Source organism: Acipenser ruthenus, chromosome 2, assembly GCF_902713425.1.
Source record: "Acipenser ruthenus chromosome 2, fAciRut3.2 maternal haplotype, whole genome shotgun sequence".
Lineage (NCBI taxonomy): Eukaryota > Metazoa > Chordata > Actinopteri > Acipenseriformes > Acipenseridae > Acipenser > Acipenser ruthenus.
This window is the reverse complement of record NC_081190.1, coordinates 82,785,316-82,808,780: the sequence shown is the minus strand read 5'-3', so window position 1 is coordinate 82,808,780 and position 23,465 is coordinate 82,785,316. Positions and strand designations below refer to the sequence as shown.

General features: G+C 38.0%; 1 protein-coding gene across 5 annotated transcripts in view; it reads left to right on the top strand.

Moving 5' to 3' along the window:
* Positions 1–23,465, top strand: part of marchf1 (membrane-associated ring finger (C3HC4) 1) — a 136,839-nt gene that overhangs the window by 81,364 nt on the left and 32,010 nt on the right. For 2 of the 5 annotated variants that reach the window (XM_059002572.1, XM_059002551.1), the window contains exon 2: positions 10,347–10,911. The exons of the other annotated variants lie outside the window; for them this stretch is intronic. In XM_059002572.1, the coding sequence (XP_058858555.1) occupies positions 10,813–10,911 (99 nt within the window). In that variant the 5' untranslated portion in view covers positions 10,347–10,812. The remainder of the gene's footprint in view (positions 1–10,346; positions 10,912–23,465) is intronic. 5 annotated transcript variants of the gene reach the window in all.

Sequence of the window (23,465 nt, the reverse complement as noted above, 5' to 3'; positions counted from 1 at the left end):
ACTGATATAACAAACGATGGGTGATTATATGAATTATCATGTTATGCACGAATGTAAGAATTGGCTTTCTGTGGTTGTGTACTTTTTTTTTCTTTCAAGTAGCATATATCTATAATCGTTTTTGCGATATATTTTAATATAAAATGTATACACTATTGCAGTTTTGTTAGAGGATACATTAGTTTATCTCTAATGTAATCACAGCTTTACATATAGACTGCCCGTTTTCATTTATGTCGCAAATTCTGGGCCGCTTTACTTTTCAGATAATGTCCCAAATTCTGGTCCGATTTGGTTTGCAGTTAACGTCCCAAATTCTGGGCCGCTTTGGTTTTTAGATAACGTCCCAAATTCTGGGCTGCTTTGGTTTTTAGATAGCGTCCCAAATTCTGGGCCGCTTTGCATTTTCGAATTCAGTCCAGTTTTGGGGACTCATCTGACAGCCGAGTTTCTAAGTCATCCATGCTGTTTACTATAAACTGGATCGTGAATTCAAAGTTAATGTATTTTTTACTCTCCCCAGAAATCTTTTTTTTTTTTTTTTATGAAAAAACAGAAATAAAATGTAAATGTTAAAAAAACGTATTTCTTATTACATGAAGAAACTACATTGCACTGAAATAGATACATGAAAATTAAATAAAGTTTTCCTTTATTAAAGACTAATATTAAAACACATTTTTGGGAAGGAACATGGTATTCTGAAAAAAGGACATCTCATTTTCTTATGTAACGTCCATCAATATATTGTAGTGTTTCAGGTTCTTTTTGGACAGAAATGAGACTGCAACTGTGAGTAGATGAAGGCCATTTATTTTGACAATAATGAAATAATCACAAAATAAAATCATAAAGTGAGGGCAAGGAGACTGGGAGTCGACAGTGAAAATAAATGATTGTAGTAATTTTTCTTTTACCCTACCCTTCCCAGTCTTTTCCCCGCCCATCTTTTGCGCAAAACCTGCACTCCAATTCCCCTCCACGCACATGTACCACCATGCAACCCTGGCACGCACACACCACCATGCAACCCCTGCACACATACACCCACCATGCAACCCTGGCACGCACACACCACCATGCAACCCCTGCACGCATACACCCACCATGCAACCCTGGCACGCACACACCACCATGCAACCCCTGCACGCATACACCCACCATGCAACCCCTGCACGCACACACCACCATGCAACCCCTGCACGCACACACCACCATGCAACCCTGGCACGCACACACCACCATGCAACCCCTGCACGCATACACCCACCATGCAACCCTGGCACGCACACACCACCATGCAACCCCTGCACGCACACACCACCATGCAACCCTGGCACGCACACACCCCCATGCAACCCCTGCACGCACACACCACCATGCAACCCTGGCACGCACACACCACCATGCAACCCCTGCACGCACACACCACCATGCAACCCCTGCACGCACACACCACCATGCAACCTTGGCACGCACACACCACCATGCAACCCCTGCACGCACACACCACCATGCAACCCCTGCACGCATACACCCACCATGCAACCCTGGCACGCACACACCACTATGCAACCCCTGCACGCATACACCCACCATGCAACCCTGGCACGCACACACCACCATGCAACCCCTGCACGCATACACCCACCATGCAACCCCTGCACGCACACACCACCATGCAACCCCTGCACGCACACACCACCATAAGACCCCTGCACACACACACCACCATGCAACCCCTACATGCACACACCAATATGCAACCCCTGCATGCACACCACCATGCAACCCCTGCACGCACACACCACTATGCAACCCCTGCACGCATACACCCACCATAGCAATTCTTTGCAAAATATATTTTCAGGTATTCAACCCCATTCATGTCTATGGCAGTGCTATAACCACAGTTCGAGGGGTTCTAGACCAGCCTGAATGTAATATGCCCAGTTTCATAACAATTATTTGCAAAAAATATATTCAGGGCGTTCAGGGTGTTCAGCCTCATTCATGTCTATAGCAGGGTTGAAAAACACATTTCAGGCATATCTCTCGAACCCGAGCACGTAGAACCACCATTCAGCGTGAGAGCACCCCAAACCACTCCCTAAAACGGTGTGGTGGTTCACCCAAAAACTCATGTCATGACGAAAAAATTCACTTTGCCAAGCCGTCCTGGCATCTGAACCATGAAAATGGTGACTCCTTATGTGGGGCCCCATGGCAAAAAAAAATCAAGTTCCTAACCCCCACAGAACCCGAGATACGCCCTGTCAAAAATGTCCAAAAACTACCCTTTTCGGGGGTCATATCTCCATGACCCTGGGGCCTAAAAACCGGGTTGAACTTCCTAGGGTCATGTCTGGGGGCCCTCTTTCACAGGGAGCCACCCGTTTTCAAATGCTACATTTTCAACAAATTTACACATTTTCAGCATGATGGCATGTCAAGGTTGCATTTCCAATAGCTTTTGAGCTCCAGGTTGGCAAAAAAAGTCTAAACTGGTGTCCTTTCTAGCTGGGGACATGTCACTTGGAGGGATCGACAGGGGCCCCGAGGTGGACCTCCGTACTGATTTTCAAGTCTTGGGGACCCCCGGAACCCGAGATATAGCACCCTGAAAAATGTCTATGGGAAATCCCATTATAAAACCCCTTTGGGGCAACGCCCACCATCTGGCGGTGGGGTGGCATATGAACCCGTGGCCAATGTCTTTCTTTAGCTAAGACTCTTGTGCACACAAAGAGTGCCCTTCTGAGTAAGTTGGCCCATGGGTCGTGGAGATACGGGTACAATAAGAGACCACCCCCTTCCCTATGGCAAATCCCATTATAAAAACACCATTGGGGTAAGGCTCGGCCAATGGCGGTCGTGGGTCGTACGAACTCGAAGGAACCCATTTTCTTTAACTAAGACTGTTGTGCATCTAAAGAGAGTACTAGCGAGTTTGTTGGCCCAGGATTTGTGGACTCATGGGGTACGACAGGAGGACAACCCCCCCCTCCCCCCCCCCCCCCGACCGCGATTTCCTATAGCAAAATACATACAAAAAATGTCCATTATATATAAGACCTGAAATGTGCACATTTTGTAGTGTATTTATGCAACAGAAGCACCAATTTAAGTCCATTCCAAGTGTTTTGTGATCACAGTATCAGCTTGAGTGTATCGGAGCATAGTTTTGCATCAAAAGCGAGCAGAGGCGAAAAAAAGCACTATATACCCTATTCTTTAAAATATCACTTTGCAGTGCAAATTTGAGGAACACAACCACTTAGCAACTTGCAAATTGGTACTGCAATTTAAAGGCCTGTAGTGTCAGACTGGTAGTCCCTAACTGACTCAAGTGTTTTTGCAATGATTCCTGCAAAGACTGATTTATAAGAAAAAAGAGAGATTGACAAACAGTATTTTGCTTTATATGCAGAAACGGGCAACTACAAGAGGGTGTCAAACAAGCTGTGAATGTCCTAGGAGGCTACAGAGTACCTCTGGGTATGAATCCAGATGCTCGCAGTACCTGTTCTTAGATGTATAACTGTATACCCTATAAATATCACTTTTTATCGTGTATTTGAGGAACACAACCAATTACAAACTTCATTTGAATTGCTGTACTATCAGAATATCAGTGTATAACTTTGCTGGGTATTGCAGTGTATGCTGGATATCAAAAGGCCTTCACTTTTACAAAAGGCTGTCAAAATTTAAAAAAGGCCATCAAAGTTACAAAAAAATAGGTGTGCTCCTAACCCAATACTTGTCTTTTTAATTCTGTGCATCCAAATACTTGTAGTTAAAAGTTTTAAGAATTAATCCTACTGTTTGTTGTTCTGTCCTAAACCAGCAGTTTGTCACCCAAATTTATTAAATAAACGGGGGGGGGGGGGGGGGGGGGGTCATCAGATTATTCTCCATTTTATTGTAACTGAGGTACCGTTCAGTTGAGCGAAAATTGTAAAGGGGTACTCGAGCTGAAACCTCCAGATAGAAGGGGTACAGTTTCAAAAAAAGGTTGAAAACCCCTGACCTACAGTATAAACTATCAGGAATAGATAAGGGAAATGTTGACTAATACAATACAATAGGATTTATTTGAAGTTGTTAAAGGGCACTGGTCTCTTAAACCTAGAAGTTCTGATAAACCTCTACGCCTCACTATATATTGATGGACGTTACATAAGCAAATAAGATGTACTTTTTTTTTTTTTGGTATACCATGTTCCTAAATGTTTTCTGGGGAGAGTAAAAATACATTAACTTTGTTTCATGTACTAAGGGTTACTCTTAAATGAATTAACGGTCCAGTTTATGGTAAACTGTGCATGCATGACTTAGAAACTCGGCTGTCAGCTAAGCAGAATATCTCAAAAACTGGCCTGAATTCGAAAATGCAGAATTCGGGACGTTATCTAAAAACCAGAGCAGCCCAGAAATTGGGATGTTATCAGAGCGGCCCAGAATTTAGGACGTTATCTAACAACCGAAGCGGCCCAGAATTTGGGACGTTATCTAAAAACCAAAGTGGCCCAGAATTTGGGACGTTATCTGCAAACCAAATCGGCCCAGAATTTGAGACGTTATCTAAAAACCAAAGCGGCCCAGAATTTGGGACGTTATCTAAAAACCAAAGCGCCCCAGAATTTGGGACGTTATTTAAAAACCAAAGCGGCCCAGAATTTGGGACGTTATCTGCAAACCAAATCGGACCAGAATTTGGGACATTATCTGAAAAGCAAAGTGGCCCAGAATTTGCGACGTAAATGAAAACAGGGGCAGTCTATACGTAAAACTGTGATTACATTAGAGATAAACTAATGTATCCTCTAACAAAACTGCAATAGTGTATACATTTTATATTCTCGCAAAAACGATTATAGATATATGCTACTTGAAAGAAAAAGTACACCACCACAGAAAGCCAATTCTTACATTCGTGCATAACATGATAATTCATATAAAGTAATCACCCATAGTTTGTTATATCAGTACAGCGTAATACCACATTATATTTGAACGGCAAGGTTGTGGAAAGCAGATCACTCTCTCTCTCTGATCACAATGTTAAAAATGCCTGCAAGCTTTTCCACTCGTGTGACAACATATTCATGTGACAGACATGGACCAATCAAAACGCGAGACTGTTATGCGGTTCCATCCCAAAAACCGGGCCTGTGTCATACCTCGCTGGGGCTTTTGATATCACAGTGGTCACGAGTAAGTCTCTGACATTATCGTGCACATTAAATTATTGCTCACAATGCATGTAGCATGCATGGTATGGTATGCAAATTAGTCATATACTGTGCACGTAAATGAATGTGTTCTCTGTTAGTAAATGGTACACTATTGTGCACATTAGGTGCACACTTTACATGTGTGCAAACTCCAAATTTAGTGCCCTTTCATAAATAAGGCCTTTAGGATCTCTACATTTGTGTTGGACAAGCCAAACCAGAAGTAGGCCTATTGTATTTGTTATTTGATTTAAAAATGAAGGCAATATGTTTTTGTTTTGTTTTAAATCTATTAAATCTACCGATTACCTTCTTTTGTTTCAAAGCATGTTGTATTTGGATTATATGGCAATATTATATAAAACTTTAGTATGATAGTTAAATTAGTCAGGATTTGTGAGATTAATTCAAATGTTTTGCTTTGCTTTTGGACATAAAATGTTATCAGTAATGAACAACCATAGTTCAGATATAAATTAATTCTGTTGCAGTATAGTATTTTGTATTCTTACAATGTTAAAGGGACATCTGATGAGGACACACGCATGTTCTTTTCAGCTGTTAAACTCAAGTTCTTTATTTATTTTTTTATAATCGGAAATGTTCTAATTTGAATGTAAGTTGTTCCTTTTTGTTTAACTATTACGCACAACAGTGTTTTTAGTTATTGTATCTTCTGTTAAAAAAAATAAGAACATTTGTTCTTTGTTTTGAAAAATAAGGCGTCAATACATTATTGTTGATAAATGCCTATACGATAATCGAATAAGAAATTAGGGTGTCGATTGGACCACTGGAGCATATTGTTGTTTTTTGGGGGGCAGGCAATAATGGGCAGCAGGAACATAGCAGTGATTAAAGTAATTCTTTAATAGACAGTTGTTCTTCTTATGGTTAAATGTGTTTTTTATACAGCAGTTTCTAAGACTAAAGTTGCTGTGAACTCAGGTGGAAAACAGAGTTTAATTTTCACCATTTTCTATCAAAAAGTATAAAAACTACAAAAGATACACCTTTTCTAATGTGACTTTTTAATGTATCTTTAGGATACCATATGTGAGCTTGAATACCTGAAAAAGTTAACCAGTTACCCATTCATAATTGTAATTTAAAGTTGTATTCTATAGTCTAAGCACACATCGAGAAATGCATACTGATTAAACATATGTGTTTACAAGGGGGAGTGGGGTCTGTAGCTGCCAGACCATCTGTACTGAGTAATTGTTTTTTAGGTCTCTTTGGGTAATTGCAACAGTCAAAGTTAAATTAGTTTTATGTAGAGTAATCCTGAAGGAACATTCAAGTCTCTTTTCAATCAGACTGCCAAGAATACATCCATACTGTTCAACTTCATGAGAATGTCTGAGAGTTAAAGAAAAGAAAAGTAAAGAAGATGGTGGTGGAAGTAGTGTTTCTACCAATGATTATTAATCTGATTCAACAATCCATCATTAGTGATGATGATATATAAATTGGTTAATTACAAATGTTACAGTTGAAATACAACATCATGAAATCTTTATAAAAGGGTGCAGACTTATATTTTATATAAGGTTTAAGAAATGTGTCTATTAAACTCTTCGATTTGGTTAAATCTCATGGGTTAGAATGCTTTCTTTTGCCAAACAATGAATACAGAGTTTAATCTTCTTTACAGTCAAAATTAGCTTTTGTTGTTCAGTAAATTTGTGAATGCACTTGTTTCAGTTTTGGAAAACATGTTTTCCCTCTCATTATGTTAACTATTAATTTTGGTAGCAAATGGACATATACTGTCTCCCCAGGACTGCTATTTATAAACTATTAAAAGCATAAACAAAAGAGAGCACACTGTTTTGTGCAGAAATTAAGAAAAAATGCGGAAATGCTTGTTTTGCATTTAATAACATCATTTAATGTCTAATTGTCATGTTTTTAACAAAAGAGAATTGATATACCCTCATCTGCCCTGGATACATTAGAGGTGATATTCATAGAGGAATAATGATGCATTCCTCTTGAACAATTTAAAAAGACTTTTGTATTAGTTAAAGTGAGTGCATTTGGCATAATCAACCTAGTCAATATATGTGTTAATGTGTGGATAATCAGATTAGAAAGAGCCGAGAAAGAGGTACGTTTATATATGTGGTAGTGTTACCAAGTCTATATTTCCATAAGAAAAAGAAGACAGACAGATATCCTTAATCGCTTTGATAACAAATTAATATCAATGAACTTACTTTCTTTCTTTCTTTCTTTCTTTCTTTCTTTCTTTCTTTCTCTTTCTTTGTACTGGCAAACCACTCCCAATCATCACCATCAAAACCTCCTCGCCCCTCCCACTGCACCTGATAATTGTTTGGCAACTGGCGACCATTCTGGCTCCCCCTTGCCTGTGAGTCCAAGTGCCTGCCAGCCGCCGCTCACCAGGGTTCTAATGCCCTTAGATTATCATACCGTCTGTAGACACCATCACAATATATTTATGTTCTACAATTGTGTGCAGTTTTGTATTGCTTGAGATTTCATTACTGAAGTACATATAGTTGAGTATCTTTAAAAGCCCACTGCTGACATATCTAACCCAAAGAACTAGTCTTTAATCTATATTAGAAAAATGTAACTTATTATTAAGATATGTTGCTTTTCCACTGATTTATAAATATTTAAAAACTGACAAGAACTCCCTTCTTCTGATACTGGTATTTATAATGCCAGTATGGCTCAGTTAATTATATGTGCAGTTCTTACCAGTGCTTGTCCAAGCATGTAGAATTAATTGTAGATGAAGTTGGTCATATTGTCCAAAACTGAAAACATATGCAAGTTAACTGTAATTATTTACAGACAGCATATACAGGATACTACCAGGAGGGCATTCATAAAGCAATACTGGTTTCAGACTGAAGACATTAGATGACATACATGTACATATTTTTTAGGAATGTATGTGTATAGAAAATATTTTTTAATGGTTTAAAATGAATGGAATGTTTTTTTAAAACATATAATCATTATTGAGAAAACATCAATCAGCATAAGAAATATTAGAGGGAGTGTAAAGTCTGTTTATAGTTAGCATGCCATGAACTGCTGGTAAGTGGATGGAAAAATGTTACTATACATGGTGATTCCTAATTCACACAGCATTGCTGGTTTGCATTGGTGGCCAAACGGTACGCCACAGGGTGTCACAGAGTCTCTGTGTTAGACATTTTTTCTATGCATATCATCCTCGACGTACCCTCCAGTTTTCACGATTTTCCAACAATGTAGCACAAATTATGAATCACCCTGTGTACAGTATGTGTTCATAACAAATTTTATTGTGAAGTTCTGCATTGATTTTTAAATCTTTCACTACTGTAATAATATTAGGTTTTACTACTTGATAAAGTTTATTCTTTTTCATATGGGGCTTGCTGCTGTACATGACCATCTGGTGGCACTGTTGAGACTAGTTGATGTGTGTACAAAAATCATCTTGTGCGCTGCTTGGGGTGTATGTTCAATAAGCTACTGTATTCCAATTTAAGTGTATCCTTATGAACCCCAGCTTGCCTGAAAGCTATAAAAAAAAATCAGAAAATACAGGAGTATAAAATGAATAGAACCATGAATTGAAAGATAATTTGAAGAAAAGTACTGGGACTTACTTGGCACTTGGAAACTCATCATCGACATTACAAATAGAGTTTTTAGTAATTATGGTAAAGAAATGCTTTATTATTCCACTTTCTGGGACTATTTACCCATATAGTTTTTAAATATGATTTTAATTGCATATTAAATAATTGGCACACTTAAATATTGGTATGTGATTGCAGAAAAAAATTCATTCAATGAGGCTCAAAACATTGTTGGACTGTTTCAACTGTATTAAATAAATACTAGGCAAATAAGAACAGATACATTGTGTCAATGAATAGATTCAAGAACAGCAAGATAAGCTAAATAAGAAGAAATCATTCTGTTTGGTAAGTTGGCAGATATGCATGTACAGTGGTTTGCAGAAGTATTCACCCACCTGCAAAGTTTTCACATTTTGTTGGCACCTGAGCATTCTCCACGACGCTTTCAAATTAGACTTTACATGTAGAATCTACACAAACTACTCCATATTGATAAAGTTAAAAAATGCATATAGAATATAAATACGTAAGATTTACAGAGAAAAACTGATTAATCTCAGTTGCATAAGTATTCAACCCCTTTGCTACTGCAGCACTAAATCAGCTCAGGTGCAAATGATTTGTTTGAAAGGTCACAGAATTAGTGAAATGGTTTCAGCCTATGTGTACTCAAAGTGGTTTAACTTGTAGATAATGTCCCTCAGGTATATAAAGACTTTCAAGCTGCAACTCACATAGTGATCCAACAAAGAAACCATGATGACCAAAGAGCTTTCGAAACAAGTCAGGGATAAAGTGGTAGAGAGGCACAGAGCAAATCCTTGAGGAAAACCTGTTTGAGTCAGCCAATACTCTGAAACTGGGGAGGAAATTCACATTTCAGCAGGACAATGACCCAAAGCACAAAGCCAAAGCCACACTGGAGTGGTTGAACAAGAAGAGAATTAAAGTTCTTGAATGGCCCAGTCAAAGTCCTGACTTGAATCCAATCGAACATTTATGGCAAGACTTGAAGATTGCAGTCCATCGACGATCCCCAACAAACTTATCAGAACAGAAGCAATTTTCCCGTGAAGAATGGGCAAAAATGTCACCATCCTACTGTGCAAAGCTAGTAGAGAACTATCCAAAAAGACTCATAGCAGTAATTGCTGCAAAAGGTGCTTCTACCAAGTACTGACTTAAGGGGCTGAATACTTATGCAACCAGTAAATTTCATTTTGTACATTTTCTTTGCAAGTTTTGCTGACATTTAACCTCCTCCTCATATAACAGTGTTCAGTTTAACCACTACAGCTTGGAATAAAAGTTTGTTTGAAAAACTGTGCATACATTATTTGTAATTCAGCAAAATGTGACATTATTGGTAGGGGGTGAATACTTCTGTAAACCACTGTATATATGTAAAGGGAAAGCTACTAGAACTGTACTGGTAATTGCTGAATGTTTCTAAATAAACTGTAAATAAACCGAAGACATGTTATCATTCTAGGGGTGAGGCTACACTACTCCAAAGATATCCCAAAGTTCTTTCCCACCTCCTCTCCTCCGCTGCCTTTGCAGCGGCACCTCCTTCTGGGGGTCGATGTTCCATCACCCAGCCTTTGTTGACCTGGAAGGTAGGATCCTGGGCCAAAACTATCTAAATCACTCCCCCAGTTCAAACATTCATTCCCATATTGAGTCCACAATACCTATCTGGAGTGTTATATCACCTTTTGAATGCATACGTTCTGTGCTGTATTTAGAAAGCAAGCTGGCTTTTCATCTGCCTTCATTAATTATGCAGCGCTACAGTTTCTGTGATACCCTGCATATGAACTTGTAACACAGACTGTCAAGCCGTGAACTGGACTTGTCACATCATTTTAGCTGGTGAGCTACTTTCCAAATGAAACCAATTGACAGCAGATGTGAGAAGGTTTAATGGATTGGGAATACGTCCTGGATTGAGTATAATGGTATACATCTGTAACACAGAAGAGGCTGGATGCAGACAGAAAACACATGATGAAGTGCAAACTGAAGGAATTGGGGACCTGGATCTAAGCCTGCAGGTGAAACATTAATATTCATCATCTTCTATAACTCTTTCAACAGGTGCTGGTGCTAACAGCTGCTGTCTTCAGTTAATATTACATGCACAACCTTTTAAGAAGCATTATTTCAGCACTCTATATTGTCACAGATACTAGTATAGCCTGTTTCTATGTTTTGGGGTTGTTTCAAGTTGTGTTTTTCTGCCTATTTTGGTGTAGAATAAATATTATTTTTAATGGTACAATGATAATAAACTAGGCTTTCAGTGCCTTTGTTTTGACTGTATCATTATCTTAAAAGATTGAACGAGTGCCAAATTAATTTAATGACGGATGGTGAAATATTTGCAATAACATTCACCATAATAATTATATGCCTTCAATTGTATGCATATAAAGTGTTGTAAATATTAGGGGGATTTGGGTCCAAAATGTGTGTGTGCAAACAAATTCACAGCAACTGAAATTGAACTGCTTTTATGTGATGGCTACATTTTTCAGTCGTCTTTTTCAAATTTCAAAAGCCTTTCGTACAAAATGTTTCCTCTGCACCCAGTGCCTTCAAGTACTGTATTGATTGGTCCAGTGATAGACCTACTAGCATTAATTCCAATAAGAGTACCACTATTTGATTAGATTAGGGGCAGCAGTGTGGAGTAGTGATTAGGGCTCTGGACTCTTGACCGGAGGGTTGTGGGTTCAATCCCAGGTGGGGGACACTGCTGCTGTACCCGTGAGCAAGGTACTTTACCTAGATTGCTCCAGTCAAAACCCAACTGTATAAATGGGTAATTGTATGTAAAAAATAATGTGATATCTTGTAACAATTGTAAGTCGCCCTGGATAAGGGCGTCTGCTAAGAAATAAATAATAATAATAAATAGCTACATATAAACAGCTGTATTTTGAAACAATCATTATACCACTTCAGGAGTAAAACTGATGGGGGTCCTGCTTGAGAACATACAGAACACGTAATAAATGACTTTCTACTAAAAATAATGCTTACAATGCGTTTCGGTGGCTACACAAACTATTTACTGTTGTTTTAAAACTGATGCAGACCTACTGTAATCCAATACGTCTGCCGTAACCTTTGAGTCAAAGTTCAGCCACACGAATACAACATACTCACTGTGTCAGTCAAATGCAGGAGCATTAACACAGTAAAGTTACAGTATCTATACAAATACATACTGTTGTTCAGAATCCATTTGGAGAACAAAGCTGTTCATTCAACTGCAAACCTCTATCATTTTACATGTCTTCAAGTCTTTGGCATTGCACAGTGTTATTTAACAGTGGGACTGTGGCAATGTGCCCCGCCCCTGTGTGCATTTCTGTGTTATATGTTGTATGTTGCATGTGTTAATGTTGGTGTATAGGCATGGCTGCACGGGATATAAATGGGTGTGTGCAGCACAAGTTATTTAAAATGTATAATTGTATTTAGGCACGGGAATGGCACTTCACTTCACGTGCATTTAAAGTGTTTATATGTGAGCACGAGGTTGCACATAATTAATTCACGTGCTGGGATTCAAGTGAATAATTAATTAGTAATTGAATCCCGGCACAACAGTATATATAGATGCACATTTCATTCACTCGGGGTTGTATGTTCAGGGCGAAAGAACGGGAGAGAGTGAGGAGAGAAAATAAACCGTAAAAAGTAAGCAATTGCTACATGGTGCTGGAGGACCAGCACGGTACATGTTTGTTTAGTGTCCGTCCCTGTTTGTTAGTGTCTGTTCGTTTTATTTGTCTGTTTATTTTGGCCGCAAGTGCTGTGTCCTGTGTTTTGTTAAAACCTTTTTATTTATAATAAACCGGCGAAAGCAAGCGTCTTCATCATTTCACCTCATCTGTCCTGTGTGTTATTCATTTCCGGGGTCTGATGGCACCACTCAACCAGCCGTGTGACAGGGACACACTGGATTTGACCTCTTCTTACCTTGCATTATCTTCAATGATGTCCATACTGAGACAGATAATAACATCAGCTCCTCACCGATTGTATGGGGCTGCTTTGCTTTTGCAATACAGAGAGAGGCTACATAGAACTTTAGTTTTTTTTTGTTATCACCACAACAAATACTAACCAAATAGCGCACTGTCAAAGTAGCAAGTTTTTTTTTATGATGTTTCCGATAGCCTTCTTAATAGTATGACGCATCATATTTCTGGTTGAGTCCATTGCATAAAGGGAGTATAAAAAGTAAAATCTAGTGATCTTTTTTTTTTATTATTCAAAATGTTACAAAAAAGAATTAATCCTACTTTAATGTACAAATACATTTGTATGTGTTCATAATGCCCTGTTCCAAGGCTCACCTTGGGACCTTTTGCAACCCACAGTTTGGGAACCGCTGATCAGCATCACTTCTTTGGGAGACATGCATTTTTGTTTCTTCATGGGACTGTCACTGGCTGGGTTTCCACACAGCTGAGAAAGTCGATACTCTCTCTCCACCATCATGATTTATGTAGGACAAATTGCCTTCAGTCCCAGTGACAAATGGAAACAAGCTCTTGAGTGATCCGCCCACCTTACACACACAATGAAAACATCAAAACCCATTTGGATATCTGAAGGTTTCAAAAGGTCATAGTTAAAAGAGCTGAAATAGCAGTGACTTTTTTGTTTTTTGCTACAAAGAGAAACTCACTGCACAAACAAGCAATACATATTTTAAGCTGTTTTTCATTTTACAAAAAAATAGAAATTATTTTGTGTCAATAGAAATGAGCATACGCCTTTATATGACTAATGTGATAAAGGATTGATGAAAAACCTATATCACTGTTTTTTATTATCTCTGTGTAGTTCAATTAAGCAGGTGATCTTGTATTACCCATACATTTCTGATTACAGACAATTAGTTGTCATTCTGTCTTGATTGAACAAGCAGACCTGTGTGACTTTTTTATTATTCAGATCTAACGGACTTGAGACAATGTCTGGAAAGATAACCGTTTCATATGGTTATCAAAAGAACCTGTGAATTTGCTCTTTCGATGTAGTCCTGTGTTATATCAAGCACTGTTTAAGTCCATGCTATTTTGATATCAGGCAGAGTTCAATTTATTTGATCTAATTCTCTCAAGAACCTATGTAAATCGTGGTGACTCTCATCTTGTTTGAGTAGCTTATGTAAATTGCTTATTTCAATTTGGGGCGTAACTTTTGATTTTGGATCCTTAGTCTCTCTCAGAAAGAGTGGCCTGTTATTTAACTGTATATTTCAACTGTGTAGTTGGTTTTTTTTATTTCTCTCCAATCCTTTTATTCCGTAAACAAAAATCCTCCAAATTATTTTTGTATTCTGCTAAAGGCATTCTGAGATGAAACTACTGTAGAAGTTTTTGATGAAGCTAGAAGCTGAATGGTTTGTCTACTATACATTACTTTAATTCTTGTAGTTTTTCTAATGTAGAGCAATTTGTATTTTGTAGAACAAGCCAGATCATAATGAGGGGGGATAGAAGCTACAGTAGAATAGTCGACTTGCTCCATATAGGATGTGAAATGGGTTTCATATAGTTCGACTTATAATGAAACCAGAAATCTGCGTACCAGCTCTAAAAAGTTCGACTCCAGTAAACTTTCAAAAAAGCTGTACATGTACAGAATGACATGTTGTTTAAAAATAAAATGTTAGTGTAGTCAGGCATTTAAAAAGAATGCTTACCTGAAGTTACATATTCATGAATAATGTGATATCTTGTAACAATTGTAAGTTGCCCTGGATAAGGGCATCTGCTAAGAAATAAATAACAATGAACGATCTGAACCAAATACATATTTAGAAAGAATATGCATGTTTTTATAGTCTGGCTATATGACTGTGGCAAAGTGATTTGCAGTACGCAGGTGTAGAGGTGATGTGATTACAAAACAGAAGACAGACAACAAAGTTCACAATCCAAACAGAAAACATTTGTTTTTATAATCCCGGTCTGGCAACGGCAAAGAATAATCCCAGGCAATAAACAACAATGTGTATTGCACTGTTTCAAAACAACGGGTTACAGTCCCAAAAGAATAAACACAGTATAACACACACAAAGACACACACACAATCACAAGTCCAGAGTGAGTGCTTTTTTTATTTTAATTTATTTGTGTACAGTTGTGAAGTGTTGTCTGGGTTTGGTGCTGGCCTTACGCGACAGCTCCGGATCGTGTTAGCCATCTAACAAGAACAAACAAGTATAATTAGACACGACCAACAAACAAAACACTCACGGTATTTTACAGTTCTCCTTTAGCGGTTCGCTCTTAACCATAACAAAGGAACAGGTCACCTAGCCATGTCCCCTTTTGTACCGTCAGTCATGCGCCCTTGGTTAGCGAGTGCAACCGTTTCTCCTCCAATCCACGGTTGCCACATTGTTCCTTTCTCGGGTGATGACTTGGTGTACCGTAGCTCCGCCCCCTTTCTAGATGGCCGACTTCCACCTTTCCCTTGGAATGAATTGTCAGACCATCCAGTCCGGGGCACTCTGTTCCCTTTACACAGCGCCCTCACAGGTTGGGAGGGAGATTTATAACCAAGTCATTCTTTCTCTGTCACGTAGACGATCACATTTTACTTTCATAGGAATCACACTTAACTCTAATTTAATCTTTATTTTGTAAGTATAACCTAGTGTATTTTTGTGACTTACAAACTATTGCTTGAGAAACATGCCTTGAAACAATTATAAATACACTTCCTCAAACAAGAATTGGGCCAGTATCTGGACACTGCGTGGTTCATAACCTTGGTAAACAGCGGCCCCTGTTTTAGTGATCTAAACAGCAGCTGTGTTTTAATCCTTTGCCATGTATATCAAGTGAAATAAAAGATTGAACAAAACAAAACACTGAACAAAACAAAAGGCATGATGGCCAAACAAAACAGACAAAAGAAACACAGACCTGCAACAAGTATCGTACTGAACTGTTTCAGCACGAGTAGCAATTGCTTTCTTTTATAATTCTCAGCTCTGTCTCTCTCCTGTTCTTTCTCCCTGAACGCACTCTCCCTGTTCAGCCAAAGCTGCAGGTTTTTATATTGTGGCTGAGGGATTAATTGGCTATCAATTACCTTGTTTATAGCTTGACCACATTCGGCACAGGTTTTATCATATGCGTGGTCAACAGCCAGTTTATCAATAAGCTCTCGCTGTTGACCACGCATTCTCATGATTTTATCTGGATGGGGCATTTTAACCGCATCAGAGCTGTCAAACAATAATAACAATTATGTTTTTAAATAAACACAAAACAATACATTTAAATAATAATAATACAACAAACACAAAATAACACAAAACATAAAATACGCACAGGGCCGGGGCGTACCCTGTCACAATAGACCAAACATTTTTGGTCTGGTTTTCATAGTAAATTACGCATCCAGCTCAAAACCCACCTTTATCTGGCCCAGGGAAGAGCACGTGCCACTTACTGGTGCTCCAACTTGTTTCTTCAATGTCAGGAACAGCTGGAAGGTTTGTTTTGAAGTAGCTGGCCTTTAAACTACACTTATCACATTAAGTAAATATAATTTACAGAGACATGGTCATTCTTCAGGCGCACATGAACAAATAACAATGTTTGTAAGCTTTTAGTAAGATGTGCAAGCACTCTGGCATAGGTTAATGGCATGTTTATTTTAGGAAAGAGGCCAATTCTGGAATAGAAAGCTGCAAATTCAAGGTCACAGAAGCATTTTTAATGTCGTATTGAGAGTCATAGCTCATAAAAAACAAAAATAACTGATAACAGCCATTTTAACCAATGTAAATCCTTGTGCTGAAAACCTGAAGTACGTTCAATTAACACCACAAAAAAAGGTATTCTCTCAGTACTATTACTTTGTAATATTGATTGATTATAATATTACAGACAGCATCTAGAGGGAAAAAATATCATTAACCATAATCTACAACAATTCTTTTGACCTTCATGTATTACTTTGAAATTAGTACATTTTCCAGGTGGATTTCTGACTGTTTTGTGGGCCAAATATTTACTTTTGAAATGTTATCAGATGATGAGCTTGTCAAATACAATGATGGAAACAGCTTTTAAGTCAAAATTTGTTGTCCAGTCAATTATTTTCATAGACCCTGAAAAGCTTGAAGTGCACAGTTTGAGAAGTGCAACATTTTAATGGCATCAATTCAATACACCTTTCTGCAAAAATAAATAGATCTCTATAGGTTCCAATGATATATACCACGCCTGGGGTGGAAATAAGGCCCATACCACTTATGACACGGCTACATGTCATTTGGGGGAAGAAAAATAATTAAAACACAGCCAGAAACTTGTATTGTGTATATCTACAGTGTAATATAGTCCCTAATTTAATTTAATTTAATTTATTGTTCACGTATTAAAAATAAATTGCACATAACCTTTTATTATATACCTCAAAACTAGAGGATTGAGCACAAGCTGAGATGTATATGGTCTGGGCGGAGTTTCAAATGACATTGAAGGCAGGGAGGCAGGGAGCAGCTGTGATGGAGGTTGAAGCCAGATCTTGAGGTGAGTTTGTGTCCTCCTTCTATGCAAGGCACACATATTCAAGTCTGTTTTCATCCTTTCAGATGGTTTTTGTTAGTTGTCGGACACCCTTGTGACCACTTTGTGCCAGATTAAGCTGAAGATTGAACCAGACTTTACGAAACAACCTGACCGCGGTGTCGGGACAGTGCCTCAGTTTCCCGCAGACTCTTCAAATCCAGGCCGGTAATACAGGGGGGTGATGTCTGGCCTTGTCTTTACCTGCTTTTATAGAGGTTTTCATGACTGACAGGAACACATTATTGCTGGTATTAAACTCGCTGTTAGCAGAGATGATAAAACTTCTACTGTTAAAATATCTATTTAGACACGCTCTCACCATTATGAAACCGGAGACAACTGTACTGGTTGCCAGCTGAACTTCTTTCACTGGCATAAAATTCCCTCAACAATAGTGTTGAGATTTTTTGGACTTATTGCCTTAAAATTAATGACTGTATTTTTGTCTTTAAGCCAGTCTTTAAGTACATTAACAGCCCATGTTGTATTTTTTTTTGTGTTTTTTTTCTTTGTTTCTTCTATTTTATTTAGCTGTTATTCATCTACTGTTATGTGTCTACTCTTGACAGTTGCTGGCGCACTTATTTTTTTTCAGGTGGGACTGCTGTCTTCACTCGGAAAGTTGGTGTTGTACCAGTTATCTGCAGTTTCATCCACAAATATATTAAAGGATATGTGTGGGCAGCAGTGTGGAGTAGTGGGTAGGGCTCTGGACTCTTGACCGGAGGGTCGTGGGTTCAGTCCCAAGTGGGGGACACTGCTGCTGTACCCTTGAGCAAGGTACTTTACCTAGATTGCTCCAGTAAAAACCCAACTGTATAAATGGGTAATTATATGTAAAAAAAATAAATAAATAATAATAATGTGATATCTGTATAATGTGAAATAATGTATAATCTGATATCTTGTAACAATTGTAAGTCACCCTGAATAAGGGCATCTATTCTTGAGATATATACATATATATATAGTGCTCACCCATTATAATGCGCCTTGTTATAGTGTGGAATCGGTTATAACACGGTAGGGTCGTGGCTCCCATTTTCTCCATAATGCAATTACAGTAGCTCTTTTATTCTCATTATAAGGCAGAACGCAAATAGCACGGTCTTGTAACTATGTCTCTCTCTCTCTCTCTCTATTTCTCTCTCTCTCTCTCTCCTCTCTCTCTCTCTCTCCTCTCTCTCTCTCTCTCCTCTGTCTCTCTCACTGGAAAGTAACAACACATGCTTTGCATTTGTACAAAATCAACTACAGTGGACCTGTTCACAAAGTATTGACTGTTGCCAAATCAGACACCTACAACTTCAGTACAATAAAAAACACAGGGGCCAAGAGAGAATTTGATTGTGAAGCATCTCATGGTTCTTTGTCTGTTTGATATTTTTCCTTTTTAAAAGCAATTCAAAAGAGCACCGTATCACAGCATATTATTCTGCCTTATGTAGGTATTCAATTCAGGCCACCAAGATTTCAGTTTACAAAAGCTCCCTTATTTTGAAAACTCAATGTCATCAGGTATGTAAGACAATATGCCAAAAGGAAATTGTCTGGAAATAATGCGTACAGTCTGTTGTTGAGGCCATCATATTTAACCAAAATGCTATAAATCCTATATACTGTGTGCCACCAAACCCATTTAATTTCAGATTTACATTGATTTTAGACAGAAGAGACTTAAAAATCTTAAGAAAAGACTGATTGTACAGGGTATTACACCATTGATTTCAATAGGGATTTAGTCGGGACCCACAAAATTGTGCCAAGTTATACAGAATGCTGGTTTGTAGAAGATTACACAGGTTTTACTGTATGAAATTCTTCATGAATATGGGACTCTTTAAAGTGCAAGCATGGTGTAAGTAATTGTGACAAAGTGGTTTGCAGTGTACAGGTGCAGGAGTGATGAGGTGCGTAATTAACAGACAGAGACTTGTAATCCAGTTGGAAAGTGCTTTCTTTAAAGCACTTTTCTTTCAAATAATAGTCCCCGGCAATACACAGCAATGTGTAGTGCACGGGGTAAATAATAACGGGTTGCAGTCCCAAATAATAAACACGCATATCCGTCCCACAATTAACAAACACGGTCACCAGTCCTGGGTGCGTGCTGTAGTGCTCGTGGTGGGTGATACAGGTTCATACATGACAATAGTGCAGTGCTGTTCCGGGTTTTGTGCTGGCTCTTGGTGACAGCTCCAGAACGTGTTAGCCGTCTACTAATAACAAACAACAATAATAACAAAACAAACAAAACACTCACAATACTTTATCACAGGTATTCCACACAGGTCTTTCCGGGTTCTATTATTAAACCAAAGCGTCTCTCCGTCACACATGACCCCATGGTAAACGAGTGCAGCCGCCCCTCCAATCTGCGGCTGCCACGTCGTTTCCCTTCCGGGTCGATGAGTTAGTGCACCGGAGTTCCGCCCCCTTTCTAGCTGGCCGACTTCCCTTGAACCCTGGGAAAGAACTGTCGGGCCAACCTGTCCAAGGTACTCTGTTCTTGCTACTTAGCACCCTCACAGGTCAGGAGATTTACCACCAAAGACCATTCTATTTCTGTCACAAAAGGATATTGTGAAATGTATTAACTTCCATCCAGCCTCAGTTCTGTATTTTAGCACTGTTTTGTGACTACTGATCCATGATGCATTTCGAGTTGCCAGAGTGCTCATGCATCAATGTCATTTCCAAGAAGCAGCGCAAAAATGTGCAATATCCATGCAGACAAAAGTGGAAGTGTTGAAAGCAGTGGCTATTGCACCACCATACAAGAAAAAGAAAGATTTCCCATAATACTGGCCTATAAACAGCAAACTGTGAATGCAAGTCATTAGCTCAATACCTGATGTCGAGGACGCCTTGCTTTACTACATTTTCAATAAAATACACAATACTTTTAAATGTATAATACTTTTCATTGTATTGTAATTGAAAATAGATGTCAGTGTTACTGTAACTGACAGCATGCATTTGGCTTATACACATTTTTTTTTGCAGGTCCTTTGAAATTCATATGAATGAGAGTTAACTGTATGAACAATGGAGAGATATAACTGTGTACTGTAACAATAGGCATGGACAATTATTAGAGAACAGCTGTGAGTGAAAGGGACGGATTCCTTTGACGATATGTGTTAATTAGATAGATGGTGAAAGAAAAGCCCAGTGATTTAATGAGGTGGGAATGGTTGATGAGATCTATAGCTCATTAGCAGGACCTGCAGAATTGCATTGTGTCTAGAAATCAAATTGCCTTTTACATATTCTAGAAAACATACCTTATACATAGCAACATCAATATTCGTGTGTCATTTTTGTTGGCCTAGTTTTGTGTTTAACTTATCTGTCTCTCAGTCATTTTCACTACATTTTTGCTGATCTTTGTGAACCTTTGTGAGCTATGTCTGAATACTGCACAACCTGATCAAATCTTTATTAGGTCCTGCTACCTTAGGATACCCGGATTTGAAATCTCAATACTTCATTGTTGTATAATCAGCAAAAAAGGCCTTATAACTGCCAACCACAGACAAGCCCTTTAAAATCAAAAAGTCTTACACTATCAAAAAAAACCTTTTATTCTACCAACAGAATATTGATTAACCAATCAATCTACCTGTATCCATACCTTATGCTTAGGTAAGAAACTAGATGGATCAATACAAATCCTGTTTACTAATTATCTATCTATCTCTCTATCTATCTATCTATCTATCTATCTATCTATCTATCTATCTATCTATATATATATATATATATATATATATATATATATATATATATATATATATATATATATATATATACACAGTATATAATATATATTAACATCTACTTTTGTATATATTTTAGTATGTACGATTGTAGGCTATAAATTAATGTGCCATTTGTGTTTGTAGTTGTTAGTTATTATACATGTATGTACTGTATACCATGTATGTAGCACTTCATTATATATTTATTAAGCTTTTAAAATTACGATATAACCCAATACACAATGTGTTTATAATTATTGTTCTGTGAATTCCTCTAATCATGCATTTTCTCTGGTACTCTTTGCTCGCCTCTGCGATAATAAACTCAACATGATTAGAAGTACCCACCAAACACTTACAGTAATATAAGAACATTTTATATGCATACAGACATGTGAAGGTGAAAGTGTACATTGTACCTAAAGTGTGGGGGGAGTCTGATAACATTACAAATACATTTAAGGCAAAATCCATGTCAATGACATCGATCACATTCGTAGTGCATCGCTGTGTGTCCTTGACACCTGTTCTTCTTCTTGTATGGATTAGACACAGGTGTTAAAAGCCAAGGACGCATTGCAAATATGCAATCTAGGGCAGCAGTGTGGAGTAGTGGTTAGGGCTCTGGGCTCTTGACCGGAGAGTCGTGGGTTCAATCCCAGGTGGGGGACACTGCTGTAGTACCCTTGAGCAAGGTACTTTACCTAGATTGCATATATCTCATTCATAACCACATGTATAGAAAAGGCTAAAATATTTTCATAACTACACATATTGAATTATCTAGGTTTAGTACATTTTTATTTCAAGGTAAGTTATATACTCTTTCATTAATTAAACCCCTCCTTTTCCAGATAGTTAAGATACTAACATTATTTCGTAAATCAACATAATTTCGGAAATCACATTAGCACGATTATTTAATAAAGAAATAGGCATAACGACTGCTTGAAAATGCCAAAATCAATGCTACAATTTGTTGATTTACAGCCTTTTGAAAATCCTGCCCATTGTGTAAAATTGTTTTTCCCTGCGTGTGTGTGCTACTTTTTTATATTACCCACAAACACAGGGTCTGTGATGTGACCCTTTTCCATATTCTCAAATAACAGGTTCCATTTCATTTACAGCTGCTTGTCTGTTGCTGCTTATTCCTATCACAATGACACGTTCTTTTTTACTTTAAACAAAGCTTAGTGGGAACTTTGACACTTCCTCTTTTAAGGTCCCTATTTTGTCACAGTGGGTTACTGTATGGGAATAATGAACACAGCGAAACTGCACTGTCATTCATTTTGAGAGACTAAAGGGAAATTTAATTTAGCGGAAATTGCTTTTGTTTTCATTAAACAAGCCTTATAGGATGCTAATCCCAGGTCTAAAAGGTGTCAATTATGAGGATTGATTGATGGAGATGGAGAACATATTTAGCATAGAACAAAGACGAGTTAGGAGACAGAAGTTTTAAAAATTCAAAAAGGAGCTGACAATGTTAATCCTAGACACTAGTTCAAGTGCATCAAGGGACTGTGACCAGAGGACACAGTTGGAAATTCAGTGGAGACAAATAATAGGAGATACTTTTAACATAGACAGTGGTGAGTGTGTGGAATGGGTTACCAAGCCAGTCGTAACTTCTATAGTATACTATGGTGTTTTTGATAGGATTGTACATTTGAGGTGCATTTTATACAAGATGTGTGTGCATTATTCTCAGGGCTTCTGATTTTTGGTTTTAACTGATAAAACACCCCCAATGCGAAGAATACTTTAAACCCACCCCAAAAACTGAGTGGCAGCAAATTCCTACATTTCTATTTGAGACTTGCGAGATTTAAAATGAGATTACAACTAGTAACAGAGACTTGTTCGTGAAATTTAAAGCTATATTCAAACAAAATTGCAAGTTGTGTTGAAATGTAAAAAAATGACACACAAAACTCCCAGAATAATGTGCCGGTGACCATAAGGAGTTCGTTGAGGATGTGTGCAAGTACATATTGTGACAGAAAATAACGGAGTGGCATTTTGGAAAGTAACCAAAAACAACAATTTCATACAGTATATATAAAAAATGAAAAAGACCCCCCCACCCCAAAAAAAAAAAAGATTTCGGAGTATCTGGAAAATATCTAAAAATATACACCGAAAAATGAATTTAACAGTAAACAAAAAAAAGCAGAAGCTCAAATGATCCTATATAAGACAAGTAACCCATGTGTGTT